Source organism: Lynx canadensis, chromosome A1 (genome assembly GCF_007474595.2).
Source record: "Lynx canadensis isolate LIC74 chromosome A1, mLynCan4.pri.v2, whole genome shotgun sequence".
Taxonomy (NCBI): Eukaryota; Metazoa; Chordata; class Mammalia; order Carnivora; family Felidae; genus Lynx; species Lynx canadensis.
This window is the reverse complement of record NC_044303.2, coordinates 153,731,310-153,758,654: the sequence shown is the minus strand read 5'-3', so window position 1 is coordinate 153,758,654 and position 27,345 is coordinate 153,731,310. Positions and strand designations below refer to the sequence as shown.

Below are 27,345 nucleotides of genomic sequence, written 5' to 3'. Positions count from 1 at the left end.
GCATGGCTCATTCTACTCCCTCAGTCTGCAATGCCTTTTCTCCACCCTTCACCTATTTAAAACCTACATATTTTTCAAGATACAATTGAGAGCATTTAAAAAGATTTCCTTGATCTCTTCAATAATTAATATTTCTTTTCACTACTTATTTACTCTTCCTTATATCACGTTTGTGTGAATGTCTATTCCTCCAAGCAAACTCTTAAGTTTCATTTTTCTTTCATTCATTCATTTTCCCAACAATATTGTTGGATATGAATATTGGAAAGTATTCATTTTCCAAACACTATTCTTTTTTCTTTAATTTTTTTTTTTTTGATGTTTATTTGTTTTCGAGAGAGACACAGAGAGCAAGCAGGGGAGAGGCATAGAGAGAAGGAGACACAGAATCTGAAGCAGACTCCAGGCTCTGAGCTGTCAGCACAGAGCCTGATGTGGGGCTCGAAGCCACAAACTGCAAGATCATGACCTGAGCTGAAGTCGAACCCTTAACTGCCTGAGCCATCCAGGTGCCCCTCCAAGCACTATTCTTAATATAAGCATATATATATATATATATATATATATATATATATATATATATATATATAGTAAAATATACTTGGAATAATTATTTTAATACGCTCATCTGAGCATGGACATATCTTCTTGCTTGCTTGCACATCTAGAAATGAAAATTTCACTGAAATTTTTATACCACTGGCAGTTCAAGATCTTTCTGAGGAAAAAAATTAAAAAAAAAAACTGCAGGGGTACCTACCTGGCTCAGTCGATAGCATGGGACTTTTGATCTCAGGGTCTTAAGTTCAAGCCCCACGTTGGGGTTGAGTTTACTTAATAATTTAAAAAAAAATGTTTAAAGGAAAGGAAAAAAACCCTTATATTTGATTTGAAAACAACTATCTACTGGGGTCACAGGCTGAGTGGGGTTGAACATGTAAGAGGAGCCAGTGAGATACAATATGTGATGGTGCTTGGAAAACGAAAGAACTACATGCCGCCCATGATACTGCCTTTGAAATTCTTTGCTTCAAAGACACTCCAGGTCTCCATGACAGGTCAGAGGCAAAACTCTCTGAGTGAGATCCCTACCAGATTGTCTTACAACACTGAGATTGTTTCAATGGTATCTTGGTGTTACATCAAGATTCCAGGACAGAGACATTTACATTTAGAGTATGCCTTTTTCTTAAAAGCAAATTATAAATTATTTTTAGATTGTGTTATAGTTGGTGCCAAGAACAAAATATCCTAAAGTTTAGCTAGGATTAGGAATGGGTCATGAGAATCAGGATGTGCACTTCATGGGAAGAGGATATAAGTTGTAGCATAGCAAGAGTGCCTACTTCTAATGTGGTTTGTGGGTTCATACATACCAGTTTTTAATGCAAATATCAAGTCATCAAACTCCTGGGACTCCTCATCAGCTATTAGTGACCCCTGGCCATATCCTCCAGAGGAAGGAAATGTGGCGCCATTCTGCGGACTTGGCTTCAGGTCAGGGCTGGCCTGACTGGCTTGTTGGAAGGATGCTCTCTCCCAATCAGGTGGCACCTTTTTGGTGTAGGGTGGGGAGAAAAGGAAACAATAATATCAACACCTACATAGTTACTCTGATATCTACATGAATAATTTATCTCCACATTCTTATTACAAACATCAAGTGAAGGGACTGCTGAACTGTTTAGAAGAAGACCTCTTTAATCTTACCTTTTGTCCTTAGAGACAACCTAATCTGGTGTTTCTCAACAATTTCTCTATTAGAATTACTTGTAGATTTCTATGTGGTCATGTGTGGGGAAAGAAAATTATTTTTTAAACCCAAACAACATGTTTTATTTTTTTGTAGGATGTATGGGAAGGAAACTGTTAAGAATATAATGGGGGGAGTTAATGGAGTGGTGGACAAAATAGCCTCAGGGGAGTAAAAGGTAGAAACTTCCAGTTACAAAATAAATCTTCACACAATCATTGGATTAAATGATTAAAAAGATAGTTCTAACCCAAAATGATTAAATGTATTCACTTCCCTCTGGGTCACTGATAAACAACCCCTTAATCCTTCCTTGCCTAATGCTTTCCCTTCTCTGCGTGGCTTTCTAGAATGTCGCTGACAGTCCCTCACTGACAGCTGGATCAAGGCCAATTCTGAGCTTCTGAGGAAGGCAGGACACACTTGAAGGGTGTGCCATTGTGCAACACCCTACATGAACATTCAAGTAGTGGCTCAGGCCCAGGAACTGAATTGTCACAGCTGCTCTCTCCCGACACGGGGTTTTCTGAGAGACTACAGGGGAGCCTCCTGCTGAGAAAAGTGACCTGAGGACTGTAGGAATAATGTGAGAGAAGATTAAGCCTTAAAATATTTCAGTAAGAAGTTGACCATCTAGAGCCACACCGCTCAGCAGAGCTTTCTGTGATGACACGGATATTTTAAATCTGTGCTCTCCTTTGCGGCAGCCACGGAACACGTGGCTACTGGGCACTTGAATGTGGCCAGGGTGAGCGACAAACTGAACTTTTAATACTGTTTAATTTTACTTAGTTTGAATTTAAATAGCCACACATGGCTAATGGCTATTGTATTGTATAGTTCAGATCTAGACAAATGCTACATTGGATAAACAATCAAAAAGACAAAAAAACATTTTTTTTTTTTTTTTTTTTTTAAAGATTCACTCCTGAATCGTTGGTTCTAAAAGTATCCATTATGGGGGCGCCTGGGTGGCTCAGTCGGTTAAGCGTCCAACTTCGGCTCAGGTCATGATCTCGCAGTCCGTGATTTTGAGCCCCGCGCCAGGCTCTGTGCTGACAGCTCAGAGCCTGGAGCCTGCTTCCGATTCTGTGTCTCCCTCTCTCTCTGACCCTCCCCCGTAGATGCTCTGTCTCTCTATGTCTCAAAAATAAATAAACATTAAAAAAAAATTAAAAAAAAAATCCATTTCTATTGGTACCAACTACAATGTGAAAACAATTCCATTTTAACAACTTTGGGGATATAGAAATGGCACTGGATTTCTAAACATTTAAGGGTACTAAAGACATATCCCTATTCTTAAATATACTTGTGATCACTTACCTATTTTAATTTTAACCTGACATGAATAAAATTCCTTTCAACATTTAACATGGGAGACAAAAAACATCACTGAGCAGGTAGATTATCTATCTACATACCTACCTACCTATTTACCTACTTACCTATCAATAAACCATTGCCTTTTCAGACAGATGCACTTTGATTTCTTGCCAGATTTCAGGATGCAAACACAAATACTGTTTCCCTTGGTTTTCCTTTTTTAAAATGTTTATTTACTTATTTTGAAAGAGACAGAGACAGCACAAGCAGGAGATGGGCAGAAAGAGAAGGAGAGAGAGAGAATCTCAAGCGGACTCTGTGCCGTCAGCACAGAGTCCAACATGGGGTTCGAACTCAGGAACCAAACTCAGGAACCTTGAGATCATGACCTGAGCCTAAAACAAGAGTCCGATGCTTAACTGGCCACCACGCAGGTGCCCTTGCCCTTGGCTCTTTAATACAAAGACAGCAATGTGAGTTATGTAAGGAGCAATAAGCAAGCATGCTTCTGGCACTGTAGAAATGGTCAGGGACCTGCATACTATCTCTTCCTGGACAAATGTCTTCATGTAAGTTTAAACTTTGAGCATTGGTCCCAGTGCTATGGGTAGCATTACTCACAGATTGGTGGCAATGTGATTTAGACAGAGGAAAGCAAAATGATGAGGACAGAATGCAAAGAACAGTGGGAGGTGGATCTCACAGAGGACATCCTGGATAGATTTTTCTAGCAGTGCTGCTGAAGCCCTCTTCCAAGCTTTTGCCCTAAAATATTTTCTGGTACTTAAAAAGAGTTTTAGCCTCTTTTCTTTTCACTGAGTATTTGCTGGGATCCAAGTAATGAGCTGGGATGGGTGAAGAAAGAGAGTGAAGGACGTATTTTTAGGAAGAACAGTATTTAAAAAAAACATTTCCAAAGCACATCCAGTCACTGCCATTTTAAATTAGGAAGATTTTGAAGAAAGAGACGACAAATTATGTTCTGACTTCCCAGTACAAATCGCTGGTTAGTTTAGCTCACAGGGCAGGGAAAAAAAGAATTAGGTAACAGGCATGATACCACAGTAAGCCAATCAAATACCACTGCTCAGAGGCTGTTCCCAGGAGAGGGATTTAAAAGTCACACAGTACCTTTTAACCTGCAATCATCTTGAGGTGGAGGTGGACAGGGGGAGGGAGAGAGAAAGAGGGAGAGGTGGGAAGAGAGGGGGAGATGGGTACGGAAGGGAGAAAGGAGGAGGGAAGGGGAGGCAGGGAGGGAGGGGAGAACGTGAGCAACTGCAAGAGCAAAGGCAAGAGCAGGCACCTCCTCCATAGCACTGATAAGGTTCTGCGTGGACTTGCTGATTTCCCCTCCAGCAGGAGGCATGCCACTCCCTGGTGTGAAGAAGGCTGTGCTGGGTCCAGGGTGTCCATTCATTTCCACTGTGTAGCTGGCCTTCATAGGGCAGCACGTCTGGTTGTGCAGAATGAAATAAACCACAAAAACATAAAGTCCCTGCAAAAGAAAATAACACTAGTTTGTTAAAGGAAATCCGGCTACCGCAGCTGAAAAATAAAGGTGGTTGTAAGCATAGCCGGATTTTCTACAAGCATTCAAATTCTACCTGAAGCTGGGAATTACAGAACATGTTACAAGGCTAGCAAGGGGCCACTGTAAATTTCTGGATGTCACAAAAAAGTTTTCCAATGTGATTTGGGAAAAGTGCCCCCTCACTAAAAAACACACACACACACACACAAAAAACCACATTTTTTTTTCTTGATTAAAACACAAGTGACTCTGAAATCTAGCCCTACAAATATGTGAAAACAAACTGCAGACGCATATCTGATTAGCCGTGTACCTTTTTGTTATAGAAAGCAAACCTCTTGCCTTCCAGAAAATTACTCTTTTCCCATGGATCTCACTTGTTCTCATTTTTTTCCTAGCAAAATGGTTGAAGTGAGGTAGACTTCCAGAAGGGCAGTACTAATTGAACCTTCTGATTTTGTTTATACAGCTCACTGACTTATTTCATTTGAAAACAGCATCACTGGGTAGGGACTCAGAGGAATTCTATGAATTGCTTGGTATTTAGCGTGCCTTGCTTCTCAGCGAACGTTCCAGGAGACAACAAAGCTATCTTGTGAGTTCTTAAAGATCTGCTGGCCCTTTAAATTCTTTTGCAACCTAGTCAAGCTCTTGACAATTGCTCTGCTTCCGTCACAGAGAGCAACTCAGATTTTGCATTTGTGTTCCAGACATGGCCTACACTGGCTGTCCTTCATGATTTCTACAAGGGATCTACTGTATACTTCTAATGGTGCTTCTATAATGCTTGGTAATTTTGACCTTTATTCTCGGCCAATAAAATATGTTAAATTGTGGCTTTTGTATCTGTTAATCTTGGTGTTTAAGTTTTGGAAGCAAATTAGAATCTCCTTAGTTATGAAAATTCTTACATTAATCCACAAAAATGAAAGCAAGCTTATTAAAGAAGAAAAGGAGTTAATGTTAACATTGTTCATGAAATATGAGTAAGTTTCTTCGTTTTGTGAAGCTTGCATTCTCACATGGTTCATGACATTTCTAGGAGTATGGAAGCAATAATGCAAATAATATACTTGTGGGCTTGAAACTTGTATCTGCTGGTATAAATAGCAAAGTGTCTGTTAGAAAATACTCAAGGCATAAGAATGACAATGAATTTTTAATAAAATGAAATTCGAAAACAGTCTGCATGATGGGCATGCTAGCATGTGAGCTATGTTGCCATTTCTAGAATACTGCCATAAATTAGGTCTTTCTCCCCCTTCCAGAGTTGGTATCCAATCTGTATAATTAACAGATATGTTTTAAAATCAGTGGTTCACCTGCTAAAAATATTTTTAAGTATAATTACCTTAACCACAATATAAAGTTACTAACAGAAACATGTTTCCTTTTGAATTAGGGTTGTTTTGTTTGTTTTTGAGCAACATTAGTATTTTAAGTTATGTAGGTAAGTGAATTAGTTTCACGTGCAAATGATGATATAAACGTTAGCAGAAATAAATCTTCCTGAAAACACACACACACGTCCAAAATTTTTCTTGAACAAGTAATTTTTCACATGGGTATGACCTAATTAAATTGGCCACAGCAATAGACAAAACAGGAAAAAAATTAAACTGTCAGCCTTAAAAACTGTGAGAATGTCTCTGATTTATTTCAGGATTTCTCTAAGTGTTGCGAAGTGATAGGGTAAAAGCTAGATCAGGAAACAAAAACCATGTTTTAAAATCCATCTCTAAGGACCCATTTGTTAAAACAGCACATTCTCTCTTGTTTGTTTTTATATCTAGCCTTTTGTGCTTCAGGAAAGGAACTGCCTGCTGAAAATAACTTGCATGTGAAAATTACATATGTTTTTTTTTCTTTTTCTTAAAAGAATACATATACAGCTAATACTTTGAATCTTTTAGATGTACCCCCAGGAAACATAAACATTTTAGAAAAGGAAAGAATGTTTAAATGTAGATCGTGTGACATTTGCCTGGGTCCGGCCCAGGCTGGGCAAATACAGAAAAGGGAGCTTCTTTATCTAAAGTACTCAGCCATGGAGATTTCTGACCTCAGAGTAAAAACAAGTTCCTTTCCCAAACACTGCATGTTTCAATCCCAGGCTCTCCCTTATATGCTGGTCTGTAAAATAATGTAACAGAGAATCTAGAATCTCAAGTGTTCAATCCAAAATGCTGACCACCCACTATATGTGCACGGTCAGGCACTGAGATGCAAGGAGAAAACATCAGATTCCTACTCTCAAGTTGCTCACAGAGACAATATCTTACAAAGTAATAGGTTAACTCTTTTAGAAACAAGACCTATATAATCCATCCACCTGTTGTTCCTATGCTTTACTCAGGGAAGGGTGACAGAAGGGAATTCTTTCTGCGCATTTGCTATTTTGATAATTTTGTTGGATCTCCTACTACAATGATGAAAAATGTTTTCAAAGTCTTTAGTTAGATTGTATCTGGATGAAACATACCTACTATGGCCAATTTTTTATTTTATTTTATTTTTTTGATTTAGGCATTTAAACTTATTGGCAAACATTCAGTGAGACACAAACAGACCATAATGTCTAAAGGAGTTAAAAGATTCTCCTAATATGATCAAAGAGGAAAATAAGTACAGGAGATGTGGCTGCTTAATTCAGTGATATCTATCAGTTCCATTAAGGTGGGAAAGAATCAACTTTGCTATTTGACAGATCTTCCCGAGAGGAAGATGGAGAACCGGGTAAAACAGCAAGTTGATTAAGCTGCCTGCTCCTGAAGAAAGTGAAGTCTTAGGGCTTTGTGCTGATTTGGAGAACTCATCTTCAATCTGAAAGTGCCTCCCTCTGAGGACTACAATACAGCCTTCAAACAGGAGCAGTTAATCTTGGCAGGACTTGTAAAAAGATCTCAGAAGAGGGTAGAATCCAGGTATTCAAACCGTAACTGCATGCAAGCTGTCACCGTCGGCAATTCCCTTTGTCTCTGCCTCGCCCTTCCCATAATTCCTTCAGGTTATAAAAAAGTGGTGAAAAAACCAAATGCATTCAATGAGCCCATTTAAAAATAGCTGCCCAGTCCCATTTCTTTAATTTTTAAAAAAAAATTTTTTTTTCAACGTTTATTTATTTTTTTGGGGGACAGAGAGAGACAGAGCATGAACGGGGGGAGGGGCAGAGAGAGAGGGAGACACAGAATCAGAAACAGGCTCCAGGCTCTGAGCCATCAGCCCAGATCCCGACGCGGGGCTCGAACTCACGGACCGCGAGATCGTGACCTGGCTGAAGTCGGACGCTTAACCGACTGCGCCACCCAGGCGCCCCCCATTTCTTTAATTTTAAATCGGTTCTAAATAAAGCGAAACATCAGCTCACTATTTTTTCCACGTTCCACACAAAGTGTGACAGACCTTACACTGTGTCCTCCACCAGTGAACATTAACACACCCATCCAAAAAGAGCTCTCACAGATACTGAGCTAAATGTGTTCAGCAACCTGACATACTGACTCCACACAACCTCTACTTCTAATATTTATTTCAGTTTCTGGCAAAGAGTTTTGGCCAATGATACATGATAAAAATATGCAGGTGATAGTGCCTAGCCTGCCATTAAAACACAAAGAATTAAATGTCTAGACACTAAAATGTAAAGTTTATAGAGGTCCCAGCACTTAAATATTTGAGGAATAAAAAGCTAGAGTTCCACAGGTAATGAGAAATTGGTCTTACAGACACCGCACATCTCACTGTAACCACAAAAGTTGAACTACTATGCTGTTAGTAGTTGGCACTATGATTCAGAGAGTTTGAAAATAAAGGAGATTTTGCTAATATAAAGTCCAGTGAACTAAGATGAAAAAGACAAAGATTAAAGGAATTACAGAAGCTAATAGGGAAAAAAATACTCAAGAATTGTTCATTGCTATACTTGAAAAGGGGAATCCAAAGAATGATAACTGAAGATGAATAAAAAGACATAATATTAATATAATAATAATTTCTTGTAAAAGAAAAAAATAACTGAACCTTCAGATTGTACCAGGGAAATTTTGATACAGATTCCTTAATACCAAATCATAGCCTTACTAAGTTTTAAACTTTAAGATATTCAAGCAGAAAAAAAAGCCAATCTGTGACTAAGTGGTAAATTTTAGGCTTTCCTCAGACTTCTTTACATCAACTAGTAGTGCTAAAAGACAATGGAACAATATCTATTAAGTTCTGAGGGGAAAAAGTGGTCCAAGAATATTATACTCAGCCAATAGAGCATTTGAAATTATCAACCATTAAAAAAATATGCTGGGAATGCAACATCCATGTATCCTCTTGGGTGGAGGTAACCCAAACTAGATGATAATAAAATATAACCAATAAAGAGATGAATTGCCCGTACAGAAGAAAAAACAGAATTCAGTACAAAGATGGCAAAAGGATCATGTGGGGTGCCTGGGTGGCTCAGTCAGTTGGGTATCTAACTCTTGATCTCATGGTTGGTGGCTTTGAGCCCTGTGTTGGGCTCCGACCTAGCAGTCTGGAGCCTGCATAGGATTCTCTCTCCCTCTCTCTAAAATAAACTTGAAAAAAAAAAAAAAGGATCATGTAAAAAGACCCATATATCTATGCATTTAGATATAAAACCAATACTGAACAAAATTATGAGAATTAGAGAGTCAAATGAAAAAGTTAAGTCTAGACAACCTAAAAAGATAATATTAACTAAGAAAGTTCCTAAGGTTGGGATAGAGGAGATGGGAGACATGATTATTCATGATTCCATCTTTTACAGCATGTAGTCAATCAATACTATAAAACTGAAATACCTAGGTAATAAAAAACAGTGATTCTAATCATTAAAAAAAATTTATTTTTAATTTTGAGATAGAAAGAGTGAAAGAGCTGGGGTAGGGGCACAGAGAGAGAGAAGAGAGAGAATCCTAAGCAGGTTCTGCACTGTTGGTGCAGAGCTTGACTTGGGCTCAATCCAACAAACCGATAGATCACGATCTGAGCCAAAATCAAGAGTCAGATGCTTAACTGACAGAGCCACCCAGGCATCCCTCTAATCCTTTAATGTATTTATAATTTCTTGTCTTCTTTTTTCTTAAAGTAAGCTCTATGCCCCAACTTGGGGCTTGAACTCACAACCCTTAGATCAAGAGTCACATGTTCCTCCAAAGGATCCAGCCAGGCACCCCTACCTAGTATATCTATATTTGCGGTATAGAACAATTTTTTGAAATTCAACAATTACTCCTCTTCCATTTTAGTTTTTCTAATTAAATTTTCAAATAAATTTAGTTTTGTATATTACAGCAAATACAATATGGTCACATAATTTAAAATTTACTTGTAATTAGACATCCAATCGTATTTAGTATTCCAAAAAAGGTGTCTAGAATGATGTGCACTTAATGTTACTTTTATTTTTAAATAGCCAATGGTATTCAAAGAGACTTAATGACATATGTACGTATAAAGTGGGAATGATTTTAAAAATGATCCTTTGTTTTTAATGCCTCATTTGCTCTTTCTGGTGCTCTTCATTCCTTTCTTTGGAACAGGATTTGCCCGTATCACTTCCCTTTCCTTCTAGCCTGCAGAACTTTTTAGCATTTCTTAGAGTTCAGATATGTTAGAAATAAATTCTTTCAACTTTTGTCTGCCTGAAAATGTCTTTATTCCATCTTCATTATTATTATTTTTAATGTTTTATTTTATATTTGAGAGACAGAGAGAGAGAGAGACACAAAGAGTGTGAATGGGGGAGGGGCAGAGAGAGAGGGAGACACAGAATCCGAAGCAGGCTCTAGGCTCTGAGCCCGACGTGGGGCTCTAACTCACGAACTGTGAGATCATGATCTGAGCTGAAGTTGGACGCTTAACTGATGGAGCCACCCAGGCACCCTGCATTATCATTTTAGGGGACTATTTCCACCAGATACGGAATTCTAGGTTAACAGGTTTTTTGTTTGTCTGGGGACTTTGAAGATACCATTATACTGTCTTCTGGTTTCCAAGGTTTCTGATGAGAATAGTGTTTGTTTTTACCTTTTTCTTTTTTTTTGTATGCGATGTTCCCTTTACTTCCCCAAGCTGTCCCCATGATTTTCTATTTAGACTTTCAAGAGTCTGTGACATACCTGGGTATAATTTTCTTTGTTGGTGGTTCTCTTAAGCTTTTTGGATTTGTGTTTTTTGGTATAGAATTTTGAAAATTCCTGGCCACCACTGTTTCTGTTATGGTCACCTAATGTTAATGAGGATTATTTTTGAAGTCATTTTAAAGGTTTTTAACCTTGGGGTGCCTGTGTGGCTCATAAAGTAAGAGCAGGTGACTCTTGATCTTGCGGTCATGAGTTTGAACTTCATGTTGGCTGTAGAGATTACTTTAAAAAAACTTTTTAATCTTTATGCTTTTATTCTGTTTCAATTCTTTATAGTAAATATTTACCATTTTTTCCAAATAGTAATTTTTTTAACTACAAGCAAATTTGTCAGTATATTAACAAAGATCAATTCTATATAATGGGTTAATACAGATGAATTGTATATAATGGGAACATGGACATGTGGATAATTTTTTGTTTTTCTTTTCCACATTTTAGAAACTGAAACATAGAGATATTAAAATAATAGGTATAATGTTTTTGGAGCCACAGGGAAAATGTGCAATTTCAAAATCTCCACATTTTTGTGGAGGCTTTACAAATGGCCTATATAGGGGCGCCTGGGTGGCGCAGTCGGTTAAGCGTCCGACTTCAGCCAGGTCACGATCTCGCGGTTCGTGAGTTCGAGCCCCGCGTCAGGCTCTGGGCTGATGGCTCGGAGCCTGGAGCCTGTTTCCGATTCTGTGTCTCCCTCTCTGACCCTCCCCCGTTCATGCTCTGTCTCTCTCTGTCCCAAAAATAAATAAACGTTGAAAAAAAAAATTAAAAAAAAACAAAAAAAAACAAATGGCCTATATAAAACCAGTTATCTTTTAGATAGTCTAAGTGCACAAAATGATGCAGGACAAGGGAATTCGAGAAATGAAATCTTCATTAAAATTCAGTTTTCAGCTGAAAAAAATCACAAATTTGTGATTAAAAAAAAAAAAAAGAGTATCTTCCATTAAACTTTACCCTCCTAGAAAGCAAGAGACTATGTCCAGTTCACCATTATACTTTAAATTTGCAGCATGGACCCTGGCACACAAAAGGAGCTTAAGAAATATTTGTGAAGAGATTATGGTTTTTAAATATCAGCAGGGGTGAGAGTGGGATGGAGGTGGGGACAAACGTGGGTCTGAGGCATATGTTGATTTTAGTCCTCTGTTTCTCTCACTATAGTTAAGTGATCTGGTAGACGCTCAATAAAATTTTGTTTTGGTTTGGTCTTTCCATTTCACATGTTAGTTACATTGCCAAGACTCCCTCATGGGAGAAGCAAGCATCCACTCCTGGCTGGGTCTCTGCTTTTTTGGGCTGGTGCCCCTCTGGTGGTGGGCTTGCTTGGTGCTTAGCTCCCAGGTGACTTTCTGGCTGTCTCTGGCTTCTCTGCTGGGGCTGGTTTGTATATTACTGCTGCTGCTTCTTGCGGCCACTTCCTCTCAAAGGACTTCACAGCTTTCTGCTTTTGCTCTTCCCTTGGCAGACAACCCTGAAAAGTCTCTGTTGATCTCTTGTTTCTGCCTTCGCATACTCGTGGGCTGCAGACCTACTGCTGTTTCGTATCGCTAGTGACTTGGCAGCAAAGACAATGGATTTCATGCCAGTGACAGCACTGAAAAGATAAATCCAGTATTTGTGCATTTGTACATTGTTTTAGGTATGAGATAAGTAGGAATTGCATCGTTCCTAGCCTCTTATTTATCTCTTCTTTTCTTTCAGTTTCAGTGGCTTTTGCTGATGTTATTTATAATAAGAATCTACAATCTGATGTGTGCATTAAATATACAGAGAAAGGAAACAAGCAAGTTCATCTTGATGGACATTGGTTAGTCAACACAATTGAAATACTTAGAAGTCTACGGGAATATTTATTACCTGAATGTTTTTACAAATTATTTGGATGGGATAGGCAATGACCTAGTGTTCACCATGGGTTACGTTAGGTTCTAAAATTTCTTACTATTTTAAGGGACATTATCTATTCAGAACTAGTAGAGTCAATACATTTTCAGTTGGCTTAGTTTGTTGACTTCACACATGTCTATGACTAAAATATTGGTTAGCAGGCCTTCACTTTCAAGGTTTGGACTTGGAAAGATGACTGTTCTTTTTTTTCATGTTTTAAATTTATTTTTGAGAGAGCACAAGCAGCGAGGGGCAGAGAGAGGGGGACAGAGGATCTGAAGCGAGCTCTGCGCTGACAGCAGTGAGCCTGATGTGGATCTTGAACTCATGAACCACAAGATCATGACATGAGCCAAAGCTGGACGCACAACCAACTAAGCTACTGAGGTGCCCAGAAAGATGTCTGTTCTAAATTTTGTAATTCTTAGGAATAACAATTCTTTTCTTAAAAAAACAAGTTTCTTTCTTTCTTTTTTTTAACATTTTAATTTGTTTTTGAGAGACAGAGTCAGATCGTGAGTGGGGGAGGCTCAGAGAAAGAGGGAGTCAAAGAATCAGAAGCAGGCTCCAGGCTCTGAGCTGTCAGCACAGAGCCGGATGCGGGGCTTGAGCCAACAAACTCTGAGATCAGGACCTGGGCCAAAGTCGGACGCTCAACCGACTGAGCCACCCTGGCGCCCCAGGAATAACAATTCTATATGCTTTTTACCATATATATCTAGAGTACAGACAAGATTATGTTTTCAGGCAAAGTTTCTACCTACAGTTTAAGGACGTATTTCCCTGCATGTCACTTAATGGACACAAGAAACATTGGTCAGGTTTCTTTGTGATAAATATTCATGAAACAAAAGACAATTATTAGTTTTTGCCTCAGCAATCTTATCTCCAGACATGATCCCTGTTCCTTCAGCCTTTTCTCTTGAACCGTCTTTTTTTTTTTTTTTTTTTTTTCAACGTTTATTTATTTTTTTTGGGACAGAGAGAGACAGAGCATGAACGGGAGAGGGTCAGAGAGAGAGGGAGACACAGAATCGGAAACAGGCTCCAGGCTCTGAGCCATCAGCCCAGAGCCTGACGTGGGGCTCGAACTCACGGACCGCGAGATCGTGACCTGGCTGAAGTCGGACGCTTAACCGACTGCGCCGCCCAGGCGCCCCTCTTGAACCTTCTTCTAAAGAAGAAGGTTCATCTCTGACACTCTTATTGTTCATCATGCTTCTGTTAAGTTTCAAAGCATGGAACACTTATCAGTCATATTACTTATCAGGAGCCAGACTATTTCTGCCAAGACAGAAGAAAAATTAAGGTGTGTGTGTGTGTGTGTGTGTGTGTGTGTGTTTATGTGTGTGTGTGTTGTTATAAGAACACAAATCCCTGACCCCAGTAACTCCCTGCTTTGAGAGCCCCCAGATTAGAAAAATTTCAGAAGTACAGATTGAATTGGGTGGTAGGACTGAGGGATAGAGAAGGCTAGAGGTGGTCATAATAGTAGAGAGATGGAACTAAATAATGTAGAGGAGGTTTGGAATCAGAATAATTTTTTTATGGTTTTAATAAGAAGAGGTGAAGAGAATCCGGTTGGAAGAAATTTTGAATGTAAAACATATTTTTTAAATTAAGATGATAAAAATACCAAACTGCACCATGATTATTTATTTAAATCTTGTTATATCTATAAATACTCTTTAAGAATATAATTTGAACCTATTTTTGGTTTATTCTGAGAAACCTCTGCCACAGGCACTGGAAATACTCAAAGTTTGCACATGGAAATAATATGAATAATAATAACAACAACAGTAACAAAATAATTAGTAAATTGTCTTTATGCTCTCTGGTTGGTTTTTCTATGCAGAAAAGATTATTCAAAAGTTTGCTTTTAGTTTTGTCTAACGGTAAAAAGTTTGCAAAGTGTCCAGCCAACTACGGACATGAGTCAAAATGGCCCACTGCTGATGTGTATATGTATATCAAACTGCCATGATATACACTATAGGTATCTTACAATCTTATTTGTCAATTATTATACAATAAACCTCAAAAAAAAAAAAACCTCAAAAAAAAAAAAGGAACAAACTACTGGGGCGCCTGGGTGGCTCAGTCAGTTAAGCATTCTGTCTCTTGATTTCAGCTCAGCCCACGGTTTGTGGGAATGAGCTCCAAGCTGGGCTCTGCACTGACAGCACAGAGTTTGCTTGGGATTCTCTCTTTCCTCTCTGTTTCCCCCTCCCCACTTGCTCTCTCTCTCAAAAATAAATAAACATAGAAAAAAAAAAACTATTGATACACATAACAACATCAATGAATCTCAAAATCAATATGCTGGGTAAAAAAAGCCAGACACAAATGAGTACACACTCTATTGACACAAAATCCTAGAACATACAAATTTATATAGAGAGACAGAAAACAGACCAGTGGTTGCCAGGAGGGAGAGATGTTCTGCAGGTGGGCCTAGGAATCTTCTGGGGTGATGGAAATGATTGTGGTTTCATGGGTGTGTAACCACCTTGCTTTTTAAAAGCTTGAGGACAAACCAGAGTTTTGAATTTGTTGTTTTAACAAATTGGAAACTAATCTTTTAAACCAAGGGTCAGCAAACTTTTTCTGAGAAGAATCACATAGTAAACATTTTAGACTTAGGACATAACAGTCTTTGTCAAAAACAATCTGAAAATTTTAATTTTATACCATTTCCACATGTCACAAAATATTCTCTTTTCTATTTTTTCTCCAACATATATAAATGTAAAACCCATTCTTTACTAGTACTTTTATTTATTTATTTTTTCAACGTTTATTTATTTTTTTTGGGACAGAGAGAGACAGAGCATGAACGGGGGAGGGTCAGAGAGAGAGGGAGACACAGAATCGGAAACAGGCTCCAGGCTCTGAGCCATCAGCCCAGAGCCTGACGCGGGGCTCGTACTCACGGACCGAGAGATCGTGACCTGGCTGAAGTCGGACGCTTAACCGACTGCGCCACCCAGGCGCCCCTACTAGTACTTTTAAACATGGCTCTTGTCAACATCCTTTAAAAAGTCTTTTTGAAGGATTTAAGAATCTAGCATTCAGAGATTGGTTAACCATTCTATAGATTAAGCTCAATTGTTTGGACAGTGGTAGTCGAACAAAGAATTGTGTTGATAATGATGAAAAGGGGGAAAACTGGGAAAACCCAGTGCCAATAAAAACAGGGGAAGGAATCACTTTACTGTGGAAACTAAGTTAAACATCACATACGTAGAAGTGAAAACATGTAAGATTATTTTAAGTACTAGACTGGAGATCAGGAGAGAAGGCAAGGTTAGAGGCATAAGTGTGGAAAAAGCTGTGCAGTAGTAAAAGCAGAAGCAACATCGTTATAGGATTCTTTTAAGGAAGACACGGTAAAGAGAAAATGGCTGAGTGCTCAGGATTATAAACAGCAGGAGGACATTAACAGGAAGAGAAACCAGTGAAATAAACAAACAACTGATAGGTCAGGGAGGAGGACAGCTACAACTAACTATACCGAGGGAAGCCAAGAGAAGATTCTGTTCCAGAAGAGTGAGGTGGTCCACATTGTCAAAAAAAGACATCAAGAAGAAGCAAAAAGAGGCACTTGTTTATTTCAGGTATAACTAACATCTCTGGGGGAAACAATGACAAAAAAGAATAGTGAGAACAGACTGAAATATATACAATATATAGTGCTGTCCAGAAAAAGTACCCTGAGGATAGGGAATCACTGGATTCTTGAAATGGTATCAGCTAGTTTGTTAAGTATATGTGAAACTGGATGGGAGTGATTCCCCTCCCCCCACCTACTTCATTCATTATTATTCTTATTTAGAGCAAAAGACTATACAGCACAGAGGCCAATTCCTTTAAACTGAAAACTAAATCATGTATTCCATCTGAAGATACTGAATGAATGTTCAATACATTTTCTACCATGATGGATTAATGTAGGTGTGCCTTCCTGTCAATTTTACATCTTCTCTGACACAAAGGTCCCTTCCGGAGATGCCCAATTTTTGTGTTCCTGACTTATTCCTGTTCCACAAGTTGCTGGAAGCAGATGGTCAGCCAAACACGTAACTAGTGGACTTCTAAATCTTTTATATTGCTTTTTTTTTTTTTTTTTTGCTACAACAACCTTTATTGTTTCCATTTGGTCCACAGTTTGGGCAAGGGCTCCAGGGTGGTTAAAAAGCTGCCTAGTGGTTAAGGCAGAGGCTCAGGCAAAGCCCTGGCACCAGGGGGATGCCAGAGGGGCCTCTCAAAGGTTGCCGGGCTCCCAAGGTTCCAACTCGTTATACTGCCTTTTTTTTTAATTAAAAAATTTTTTTTAAGTTTACTTATTTATTTTTGAGAGAGAGAGAGTGTGTGTGAGCAGGGGAGGGGCAGAGAGAGAGGGAAAGAGAGAGAATCCTAAGCAGGATCCACACCATCAGTGTAAAGCCCGATGCAGGGCTCAAACTCATGAAACCATGACATCATGACCTGAGCTAAAACTAAGAGTCTAATGCTTGACCGATTGAGCCACCCAGGTGCCCCTTGTTATATTCCTTTTAAAAAGGAAAAAAAAAATCTAGTAAACTTTTAAGAAATTCGTCATCACGACATGGTTAATCAAATATCAAAGATAATCTAAATGGCCTTGTTTTAGAAACAGGTGAATCAGGTGAATCAATTTCAAAATAATGACATAGTTTTTGTAGACTTTTATAGAAATGTGGAACTCAACATCCTATGTTTTGCTTTACTGAGACACACAGGTGTAAATCATGCACTGAGGAGACAGGAATAGCTTTCCAACTACAACTGGCAAAACTGGCAAATTCTGGGACCTCTCACCAGCATATAAAAATTCTTTAAGGTATCACACTTCTGGAAATTTTCACATTTATAGATTTAAGGTAATATAGCATCTAAACAGAAATCAGAAATAATTCCAGATATTATGAACCAGAATATATATTGTGAAATATTCTTTGTTACGATTTTCAAATACTCTTGTGTCTGATGATTAAAGAGCTACTTAGTAAGGACAAATCATTTAATATCTTTTTGTTATAATTTTTCTGATCCGAGAAGGACACTAAAGTTTCTCCAGGAATGCTCCGTGAAATATTTGATTTACTATCAAAATTCTAAAAAAGTTCTATGGATATTTTAATTTTAATTTTTTTTTCAACGTTTATTTATTTTTGGGACAGAGAGAGACAGAGCATGAACAGGGGAGGGGCAGAGAGAGAGGGAGACACAGAATCGGAAACAGGCTCCAGGCTCTGAGCCATCAGCCCAGAGCCTGACGCGGGGCTCGAACTCACAGACCGCGAGATCGTGACCTGGCTGAAGTCGGACGCTTAACCGACTGCGCCACCCAGGTGCCCCGGATATTTTAATTTTAAAGGGCAAGAATAGGGGCATCGGGGTGGCTCAGTTGGTTAAGCGTCTGACTTCAGCTCAGGTCATGATCTTGCTGCTTGTTAAGTTTGAGCCCCACATACAGCTCTCTGCTGACAGCTCAGAGCCTGGAGCCTCCTTCAGATTCTGTGTCTCCCTCTCTTTCTGCCTCTGTCTCTGCCTCTGTCTGCCATGCTCTGTCTCTGACTCTCTCAAAGATAAATAAATAAGTAAATGAATAAATAAATAGAAAAACATTAAAGGACAAAAATATAAAGCAGCCCTAATTCATTGTTAACATTTATTGCTGAGGGGAAAGAAGAAAGGGAAAAAAATACAGAGAAGCCAAAAAACCTCCAAAATTTACACCAAATCCTAACACTCAGAAATAACCACTCTATCTTGGATAGGAACTTTCTTAAAACTACAGTTTCTACAGAGGGTTTATTTTCTCCAACCCGTTAATTATGTAAGGACATGTTTTCATGTGTAAGCATTTTTTTTTTTTTTAAGCTGAAGATGGGATTTATAGTTGGGCAATTGCTAGGGTAACCTGAGATCCTGGTCTGCCTGGGACAATCCTGGCTTGCTTGGGATTCCTAGTTTAGCCTCTTGTCTTGGCATTTTTATTAACATCACCCCCTTTCACTCAAGGGTCAATGACAATGCATTCCATGGCAGTTTAGCAGGGCTAGCTAGGGCTCAATAAGGGCCCAGCATTGTCAAAGCTATCCTATTTGACACAGAAGAGCTACTGGGTATATCCTAATATAAAACCCAGATTCCAGCCAGCCTTCTTGACATGAGGATGGTCTGCAATTTAAATTCTTTCCGAACCATCTTTTATTCCTTCACTGAGTGAATACGGAATAGCTGAGCGTCCATCTAGGAGGGCACTGTAGTTTCCACGCAGGCAGTTGAGCAGACAGGCTCAGTCCTCTCTCCAAGAGAACTTCATGTCCACAGCTCAGATCACTGCCTAATGGGAACTGAGTGAAGCAGAAGATGGGTCCAGTGACTGGTCTTACTGAAAGCTGGGGATGCTCTTCCAAATATTTTATCTTTCTTCAACCAAATAATGTTGTATAGCACTCTTTTAGAAGTTTTTCACTGTCCAATGCATGGGAAATTCTGTGATTCATACGAGAAATATACATACTGTATTTATTTATTTGAGAGACAGCAGGGCAGAGATGGGCAGAGACAGAGGGAGAGAGAGACAATCCCAAGTAGGTCCCACACTGTCAGTACAGAGCCTGATGTGGGGCTCAAACTCATGAACCATGAGATCATGATGACCCAAAATCAAAAGTTGGATGCTTAACTGACTGAGCCACCCAGTCAGTAAAAGATGTAGTAAAAGATGTAGTACCTGCTTCAGAGAACTTAGAGTTAAAAGTATGAAGTATGTAAATAAAATTAAGCTATGATGTAGGTCCACACTCTCCAACGTCTTTCTTGACAGAATTTTTCAACTTTGCAATACCAAGTTTCGTATGTGAGCGTGTATTATCTGTCTTGTGAGTGAACTCAAAGGGAAAAAAAGATTTCGTTTCATGTATTTACTCCACAGCCAATTCTTCAGAAATGTTAAACATGTTATAGTAGTGAAAGATAAACTTTCTAGTAGTGCTTCTTTTAATTACCAGAACCTCAAGTCAATATTCTTTTCCTTTTATTTTTAAAAAAAGAACATTTTGAATAGAGTATTTCTTTTCCTTAGCCCAAACAAACACAAAAAATAGCAAACAAGTATTATATTGTTTTATATTTGGAGTCCAAGGACATACATTATTATCTTCTACTATTTAAGGAAGTAGAGTGTTCAATTCTTGTGACTGATAATTTAACAAAAAAAAATCTAAACAAAGATTTTAGTATAGCCCTAAACTTAATTCTCTTTACTGCTTATAATCATTCTTTTGTGAAGAATGGGATTTAAAGTCGGATATCTTGGAACTGAATCTCTACTAAATAATATTAATATAGTAAGTATAATTATATACTAATTAGTATAAGTAGCTGGGCAGCTTGCTATAAATACTATTATATTGAGCTATTCTTTATTTATATGAACCTCAGTTTTTCATCTGTATAATAACAATATCAATATCAGTTACCTCAATAGATCAATATGAGGCTCAAATAAATATAAGATGTGTATTTTTAAGCTATACATACGCTTTATAAATATAGGGTGATATTTTTATTTTTATTTTTTTTAAGACAGAGGGAGACAGAGCACGAGTGGGGGAGGCCCAGAGAGGGAGACACAGAATCTGAAACAGGCTCCAGGCTCTGAGCTGTCAACACAGAGCCCCATGTGGGGCTCGAACTCACAGACTGTGAGATCATGACCTGAGTAGAAGTTGGGCGCTTAACCAACTGAGCCACCCAGGCGCCCCTATTTTTATTGTTAAAAGGATTTTCACAAAGTTAGTCTCATCCTCAACTTGGCTGATTTCTTTGTACAGCACATTCCTACCAGTTGAGGTGGTCTGCCACCAGGTTGTGTTCAGAGAAATAACATTTTAAGGCCAAGCAGGATCTTTGCAGTTGAATATTTTACATGGCTAAGAACCACTTCTTTCCCAGAACTGATAGAGAATACAAACCAAGGTGCTATTCTGCCTTAAGTGTGACTCTAAATGTAACTCTTGACTATCTTTCTTAAGGCATGAGTAGCAGTTTCTTCACTGACAGGGTTTATTTTTTATGGAGTCATTTCACAAAATGGTGGGGGGAGGTGTTAATGCTTCAGTGGTTCCCAATACCTTCAGAGTTCAGAATAAAATTTCGTAACTTGGCTAATAAAGCCTTCTGTGTCTTGAGCCTCGCCTGTCACCACTCTCTGCCTGAGACTGCACACTCCAGGCATACTCAATCACCAGGCACTTTCCTTCCATTCCTCCACATGTGCTGTGCTTTTCTCTCAGGTTTGCCTTGCTTTTTCCTCTGCTGCTCTTTTGCTCCCCTGATCTGGCTAGCTCTACTCATCAGTCAAGTACCAGCTTCTTCCAGGACAGATTCTTCTGTGGACACCCCACTAGCCCATACTGGGTTGGGTAACCCAACATTATCACCGCAGCCTGTGCACCTGCTGCGTGGCACTTGTTATGCTCTATCATAACGGCTAGCTTTCTAGTTGGTCTCCTACATCACACTGTAGACTGTAAAAAGCAAGACAGCGGGATTTATTCACTGAAACGAGCCTAGCTCAGTACCCTGCAAAGACCAAGTTCTTCATAAATATTTGTTGAGCAGATGAGTGAATATATGAAGTCCAAAAAAACCCCTGTATTACCTGGTACCTAGAAAAATAAGGGCAAGCAAAATCAGAATACCTTTAAGAACAGCTTCTACATCTTAAGGGCTTACTCTTAACTAAGAAATTAGTAAAATGGAATCATCTATGCCATTTCCTTACTACATCTTCCCAGAAATTCTGGAAGACTTGAATTGGGGTGCTCTTAGGCAGCTGCTCCATGACTCATCCCACATAGGTAAGTGTATGAGGGTGTGTAATAACAAATGTTTATAGGCTGTTAAGTTGGAGCAACCACCACCTATAGTGGGAGGAGATGAAAGGCATGTTATGGGAAAGACAATAAAAGCTGAACTCTGAGTGTGTGTTTAAAGCTTTGGGGGTATATATAAAAGCATGACACATTTAACTATTTTATTGGTTTGAAATCTTAGGCAATAGCTATTCTAAAAAAAAATCTGATAAAATTAGCAAACTAAACCCCAAGCCCCAAATGTTGGTCTCCATTATGTAGTTTTGCAAATTTTTCATACAGATTGTGGTTTTTCCTTTTACTTTAAAATTTACCACCTTTAGGGGCGCCTGGGTGGCTCAGTCGGTTAAGCGGCCAACTTCAGCTCAGGTCATGATCTCGTGGTCCGTGAGTTCAAGCCCCGCGTTGGGCTCTGTGCTGACAGCTCAGAGCCTGGAGCCTGTTTCAGATTCTGTATCTCCCTCTCTCTGACCCTCCCCCATTCATGCTCTGTCTCTCTCTGTCTCAAAAATAAATAAACGTTAAAAAAATTTTTTTTAAACTTACCACCTTTATAAAAGAATGCACAGTTTACATTATTCTTTTTTTTAATGTTTATTTGAGTGAGAGAGAGAGAGACAGACAGACAGACAGACAGTGTGAATGGGGGAAGGGCATAGAGAGGAGACACAGAATGTGAAGCAGGCTCCAGGCTCTGAGCTGTCAGCACAGAGCCCATCGTCGGGCTCGAACTCCTGAGCCATGAGATCATGACCTGAGCCAAGGTCGGATGCCTAACCGCTTAACGGACTGAGCCACCCAGGTGTCCCTTTACAACATTATTTTAACCAAGGTTGTAATTTTTATAAGAAAAATGTAGCATTTATAAGACAAAGAAACAAAATTGCATATTTGAAAAAAAATAATCTTAAAATATAAGGAAACATTCTATATTTGTACGAGGAAATGTCTGTATGGTTAACGGTGAATCTGTGTATTCCCCCACATGGCAAAGGATGACGTGATCCTTTATATGATTTGTCAATAATTATAAAGTCTGGACACAGAAACAGCAGGCCATTTCTTTCAGATATGTTCTAAAGGGTACAACAGTTTTCTCTACCCTTGCTTACATTTTTCCCTAAAGAATTATGGACTGTTATCTCTGTAGTTTACATATTAATTTCCCTTTTCTACATTTTTTATGCATATGTGTGAAATTAATAGGATTGAAATATTGGTAGTTGGATCTTCTTCATTTTATTAAATCTTTAATATACAAAGTTGAAGTCGGTGGCATACTGAGCATTTGGGTTTCTTAATGGTTACTACATTTTAGGAAAGGGGCAGCCTCTCGGTGCTACAAGCTGATTGACTGCCTGTGATATTGTGATTTATAATAAGAAATATAGATTTGGTCTTCCATCTAGTTTCTGACACAAATCTCCGAAAGCCCTTGGCATTTCCTCTAGTGAGGAGAGCAATAAAGGTGTCTTTTGTTGTGTTCATGAGGCGACTTTTAGAAAGTACCTAAGGATAGGGACCAGCTGCCAGTGGAGCCAACCCTGTGATTAGACATTTGGAACTTTGAGTCCTACCTCTGACCTCTAGGGAGAGGAGAGGGGCTGGAAGTTGATTTAATCTCTGGCAGACAGTGATTTAATCAGTCATGCCCATGTAATGAAGCTTCCATAGAAACTCAAAAGGATTAGGTTTAGAGAGTTTCCAGGTTGGGAACACATGGAGATTTGGGGAGAATGGAGAGCCTGGGGAGAGCATGGAGGCTCTGTGCCCTTGCCCCTGCCTTGCCCAGTGCATGCCTTCTGTCTGGCTGTTCCTGTTATATCCTTTTATAATAAACCAGTCATCAGTAAGTAAAATGTTTCTCTGAGTTCTGTGAGCTGCTTTAGCAGATTAACCGAACCCAGGACGGGGTCTTTTTTTTTTTTTTTTTTTTAATAGGCTTCACCCCCAGGGTGGAGCCCAGTACAGAACCCAATGTGGGGCTTGAACTCACAGCCCTAAGATTAGGTCCTGAGCTGGGATCAAGAGTTGGATGCTCAACTGACTGAGCCACCCAGATGTCCCCCAAGGAGGGGGTCTTGGGGACCTCTGATTTATAGCCAGTCACTCATGAGTATAGGTAACAACCTGGGCTTATGACCACTATTGGAACTGGGGTGGTGGGGAGAAGTCCTGTAGGACTGAAACTTTAGCTTGTAGAATCTAATGTTATCTCCAGCAGATAGTGCTAGAATTGAGTTCAGTGGCAGGGCACCCAGCTGGTGTCCTGAGAATTGCTTGTTGGTGATATGGGGAACCTCCATCCCCACACACAAACATTGGAATCTGGACTCAGAACACCATTACCTGCCAAAGTGACAAAAAGTACGTATCCTTTTTTTTTTTTAAATTTTTTTTTAAACATTTATTTTTGAGACAGAGACAGAGCATGAGCAGGGGAGGGGCAGAGAGAGAGGGAGACACAGAATTTGAAACAGGACCAGGCTCTGAGCTGTCAGCACAGAGCCTGACGCAGGGCTCGAACTCACAGACTGTGAGATCATGACCCGAGCCGAAGTCGGACGCTTAACTGACTGAACCACCCAGGCCCCAAAAAGTATGTATCCTTAATAAGTTGTATTATGGGCTTGACCTCTGTACAAAAACCTGATAAAATAAGTACTTTTTTTCCCCAAAATGTTTATTTATTTTTGAGAGAGAGAGAGTATGTGTGTGCACTTGTGCACAAGCTAGAGAGGGGCAGAGAGAGAGAAGGAGACACAGAATCCGAAGCAGGTTCCAGTCTCTGAGCTGTCAGAGCAGAGCTCAACATGGGGCTTGAACTCATGAATTATAGATCATGACCTGGGCCGAAGTCAGATGCTTAACCTACTGAGCCACCCAAGAACCCCCTAAAATAAGTACTGTATTAAAAACATACTCATTTTACGGTGCCTGGCCAGCTCCATTTGTAAAGCATGCAACTCTTGATCTTGGGGTCATTAGTTCAAGCCTCACACTGGGCGTAGAGTTTACTTAAAAATAAAAATAATAATAACAATAATATTATAAAAACATTTATTATAGTAGCAAATCAGACAAAGTTCATGGGATTCCCAGAAATATAAGATGCAAAATACAAGAGTCCCATAAATAGAAGATGCAAAAATGAGCACACAAAAAAGGAAAGGTATGGGCAGCTACAGTGTCTGACTCTTGATGTTGGCCCAGGTCATGATCTCATGATTGGTTGTGGGATTGAGCCTGGTGTGGAGCCTCCTTGAGAATCTCTCTCTCCTTCTGCCCCTCTCCCACTTGTATGTATGTGCTCTCTCTCTCTCCCTTTCTCAAAAAAAAAAAAAAAAAAAAGAAGGAAAGGTAATTTCTATCTCTTGCTCTTCTGAATGTGCTAGGCACATATTAGGGGCTTTGAAAACATTGTTGTCCAAACCTCTCAACAATCCTATGAAGTAGGTGTTATCGTTCTGTATCCCACGAGCCTTTCTTCAGAGAGGTTCAGTAACTTTCTCAAAGCTGTGTAAGGTGGGTCATTTACACATACTGAAGTCACAAGAAAGGCATGGGACACCTGGGATGACCCCCTCTCCCTCCTCCTCCCCACCCTGCAATCTAGTCCACCGCAAGGGTAGGTAGTTTTGCCTCTGAAATACCTCTTGAACCTTGGACTTCTCTCCAAATCCACTGAGCGCTAGTCAGTCACCATGACCTTACATCTTCACCGAGGCAAGAATCTCTGTATCAGTTCGCCTCTGCTCTCTTCCCCCCTCTCCTGCGATAATTCTCTGTGACAGAAGCTGCCACTTCACCGCTTACAACCCTTTAATGTTTACTCCTCTTCTAAGATAAAGGCCCCAATCCTAAAATGTCTCATAGGCCTCTGCAAGACCTGGATGCTACCCACTTTTCCAAGCTCTTTGCCGCCACCCCGCTTGCATTTTCCACATCCAGCTACGCTAGCCTAATTTCAAGTCCGCCACCTCAAGGGCTTGGCATGTTCATTTTTCCAATCATTCCATGACTGTGTATTGCACAGGTAGGATGGCCAGGCAGGCTTCTAAGAGCTCCCTCACATGTGGCTCTCTCTGCCTGGAGAACGACGCAGAATTTCCCTTGAGACTGGCACCACTTACTCAGCCTTCTGACCTTACTTCCTCAGGAATCCCCCCAATTCCATGCTTTTCTTCTGTTTATGCTTTCATAGCACCCAACACTGTTCTCTTGTAGAACTTATCATAGTTTTTAGCATTTTTGTGTGATTATTTTGTTAAAATCTGCCTCCCACAGGAGAAGTAGCCTCTGTGATATTTTATGTGCTCTGTTTGGGACTGATCCTGTTTCGTCCTCCATTGTACTCTTAGAACCTGATATGGTGACTGACTTATGAAATACTTTTGCATGAATAAGTGATAAGAAAGACTATCTGTTGAAATCTTTGCAGAAATAATCTAAAATATGATTTGTGAATATACTACTAATGAAGGTAATAACAAAACTCAAATTTATTGGAAACTCCAGAGAGACTTCTAATTAAAGACACATTGATTTACAATGTAAATAGTTAAAATAAATCTAACAATTTGTTGTGTAAAGATAAAACATTCAGGAAACTAATGACAAATGATCACTTAGGTAGCCAGTGAGTGTCAAGAATCTGTCAGAGATTCTTTACCACTAACCACTGACCCAGATGTTTTATTTCTTGCTGTCTTCTTCCATTTTTAAATTTAGAAATTTACCAGTCCCCCACCCAAAGTAGAGATAAAGGTGCTTTATCAGATGACTTAAGCTTTTTTTTTTTTAACACTTATTTATTTCTGAGACAGAGAGAGACAGAGCATGAACACGGGAGGGGCAGAGAGAGAGGGGGACACAGAATCTGAAACAGGCTCCAGGCTCTGAGCGGTCAGCACAGAGCCCGACGCGGGGCTCGAACTCACGGACCATGAGATCATGACCTGAGCCGAAGTCGGCTGCTTAACCGACTGAGTCACCCAGGCACCCCGCCTTAAGCTTCTTAAAAATATTTCCTTTTGAGGATTTTTTTCTCCTGTTTAATTTTATAGTCTCTAAAAAGATTCTTTTAAAAAATCTTTTTAAAAAAGATTTTATTTTTTAAAGTAACATCTAGGGGTGCCTGGGTGGCTCAGTCGGTTAAGCGTCTGACTTTGGCTCAGGTCATGATCTCGTGGTTTATGGGTTTGAGCCCTGTGTCAGGCTCTGTGCTGGAACCTGCTTCGGATTCTGTGTCTCCCTCTCTCTCTGCCCCTCCCCTGCTCGTTCTCTGTCTCTCAAAAATAGATAAGTGTTAAAAAATTTAAAAAAAAATTAAGTAATCTCTATACCCAATGTCGGGTTTGAATTTACAACCTTGATCAGGAATTAAATGCTCTACTGACTGAGCTGCCAGGTGCCCCTGGGTCATCTGCAGTTTCAACTTCTGACCACCCAACCCACTCCAAAATCAGGGAGGTAGCAGAGGTTGTGAAAAGTATATAGATCTCTATCTGGTAGTCTTGGACTCCAGTCTCAGCTCTGTCACTAAATACTTCTGAAAACCCAGGGTCCCAGTTTCTCACTTGCAAAATCAAGATGTGCTGGAGACTGGATTATATGAGTCTTTTTAGAATTAAAGTTTGATTTTTTTAAATAGTTGCAGAATATAATATACACAGTTGCATGTATTTTGTCTCCTCTTGGGGCTTATCACAAAGAAGGTTAAATTTATGAATTTACTTTCTGTGGACAACTGGTCCATTTCCCCAGCCA

At 39.4% G+C, this 27,345-nt stretch overlaps 1 protein-coding gene across 1 annotated transcript in view; it reads right to left on the bottom strand.

Annotated features, from left to right (window-relative positions):
- The window catches only part of ADGRV1 (adhesion G protein-coupled receptor V1), a 519,149-nt gene that overhangs the window by 8,462 nt on the left and 483,342 nt on the right, over nucleotides 1-27,345 (bottom strand). The window contains 2 exon segments of the mRNA XM_032593635.1: nucleotides 1,377-1,554; nucleotides 4,386-4,577. Coding sequence (XP_032449526.1) covers nucleotides 1,377-1,554; nucleotides 4,386-4,577 — 370 coding nt within the window.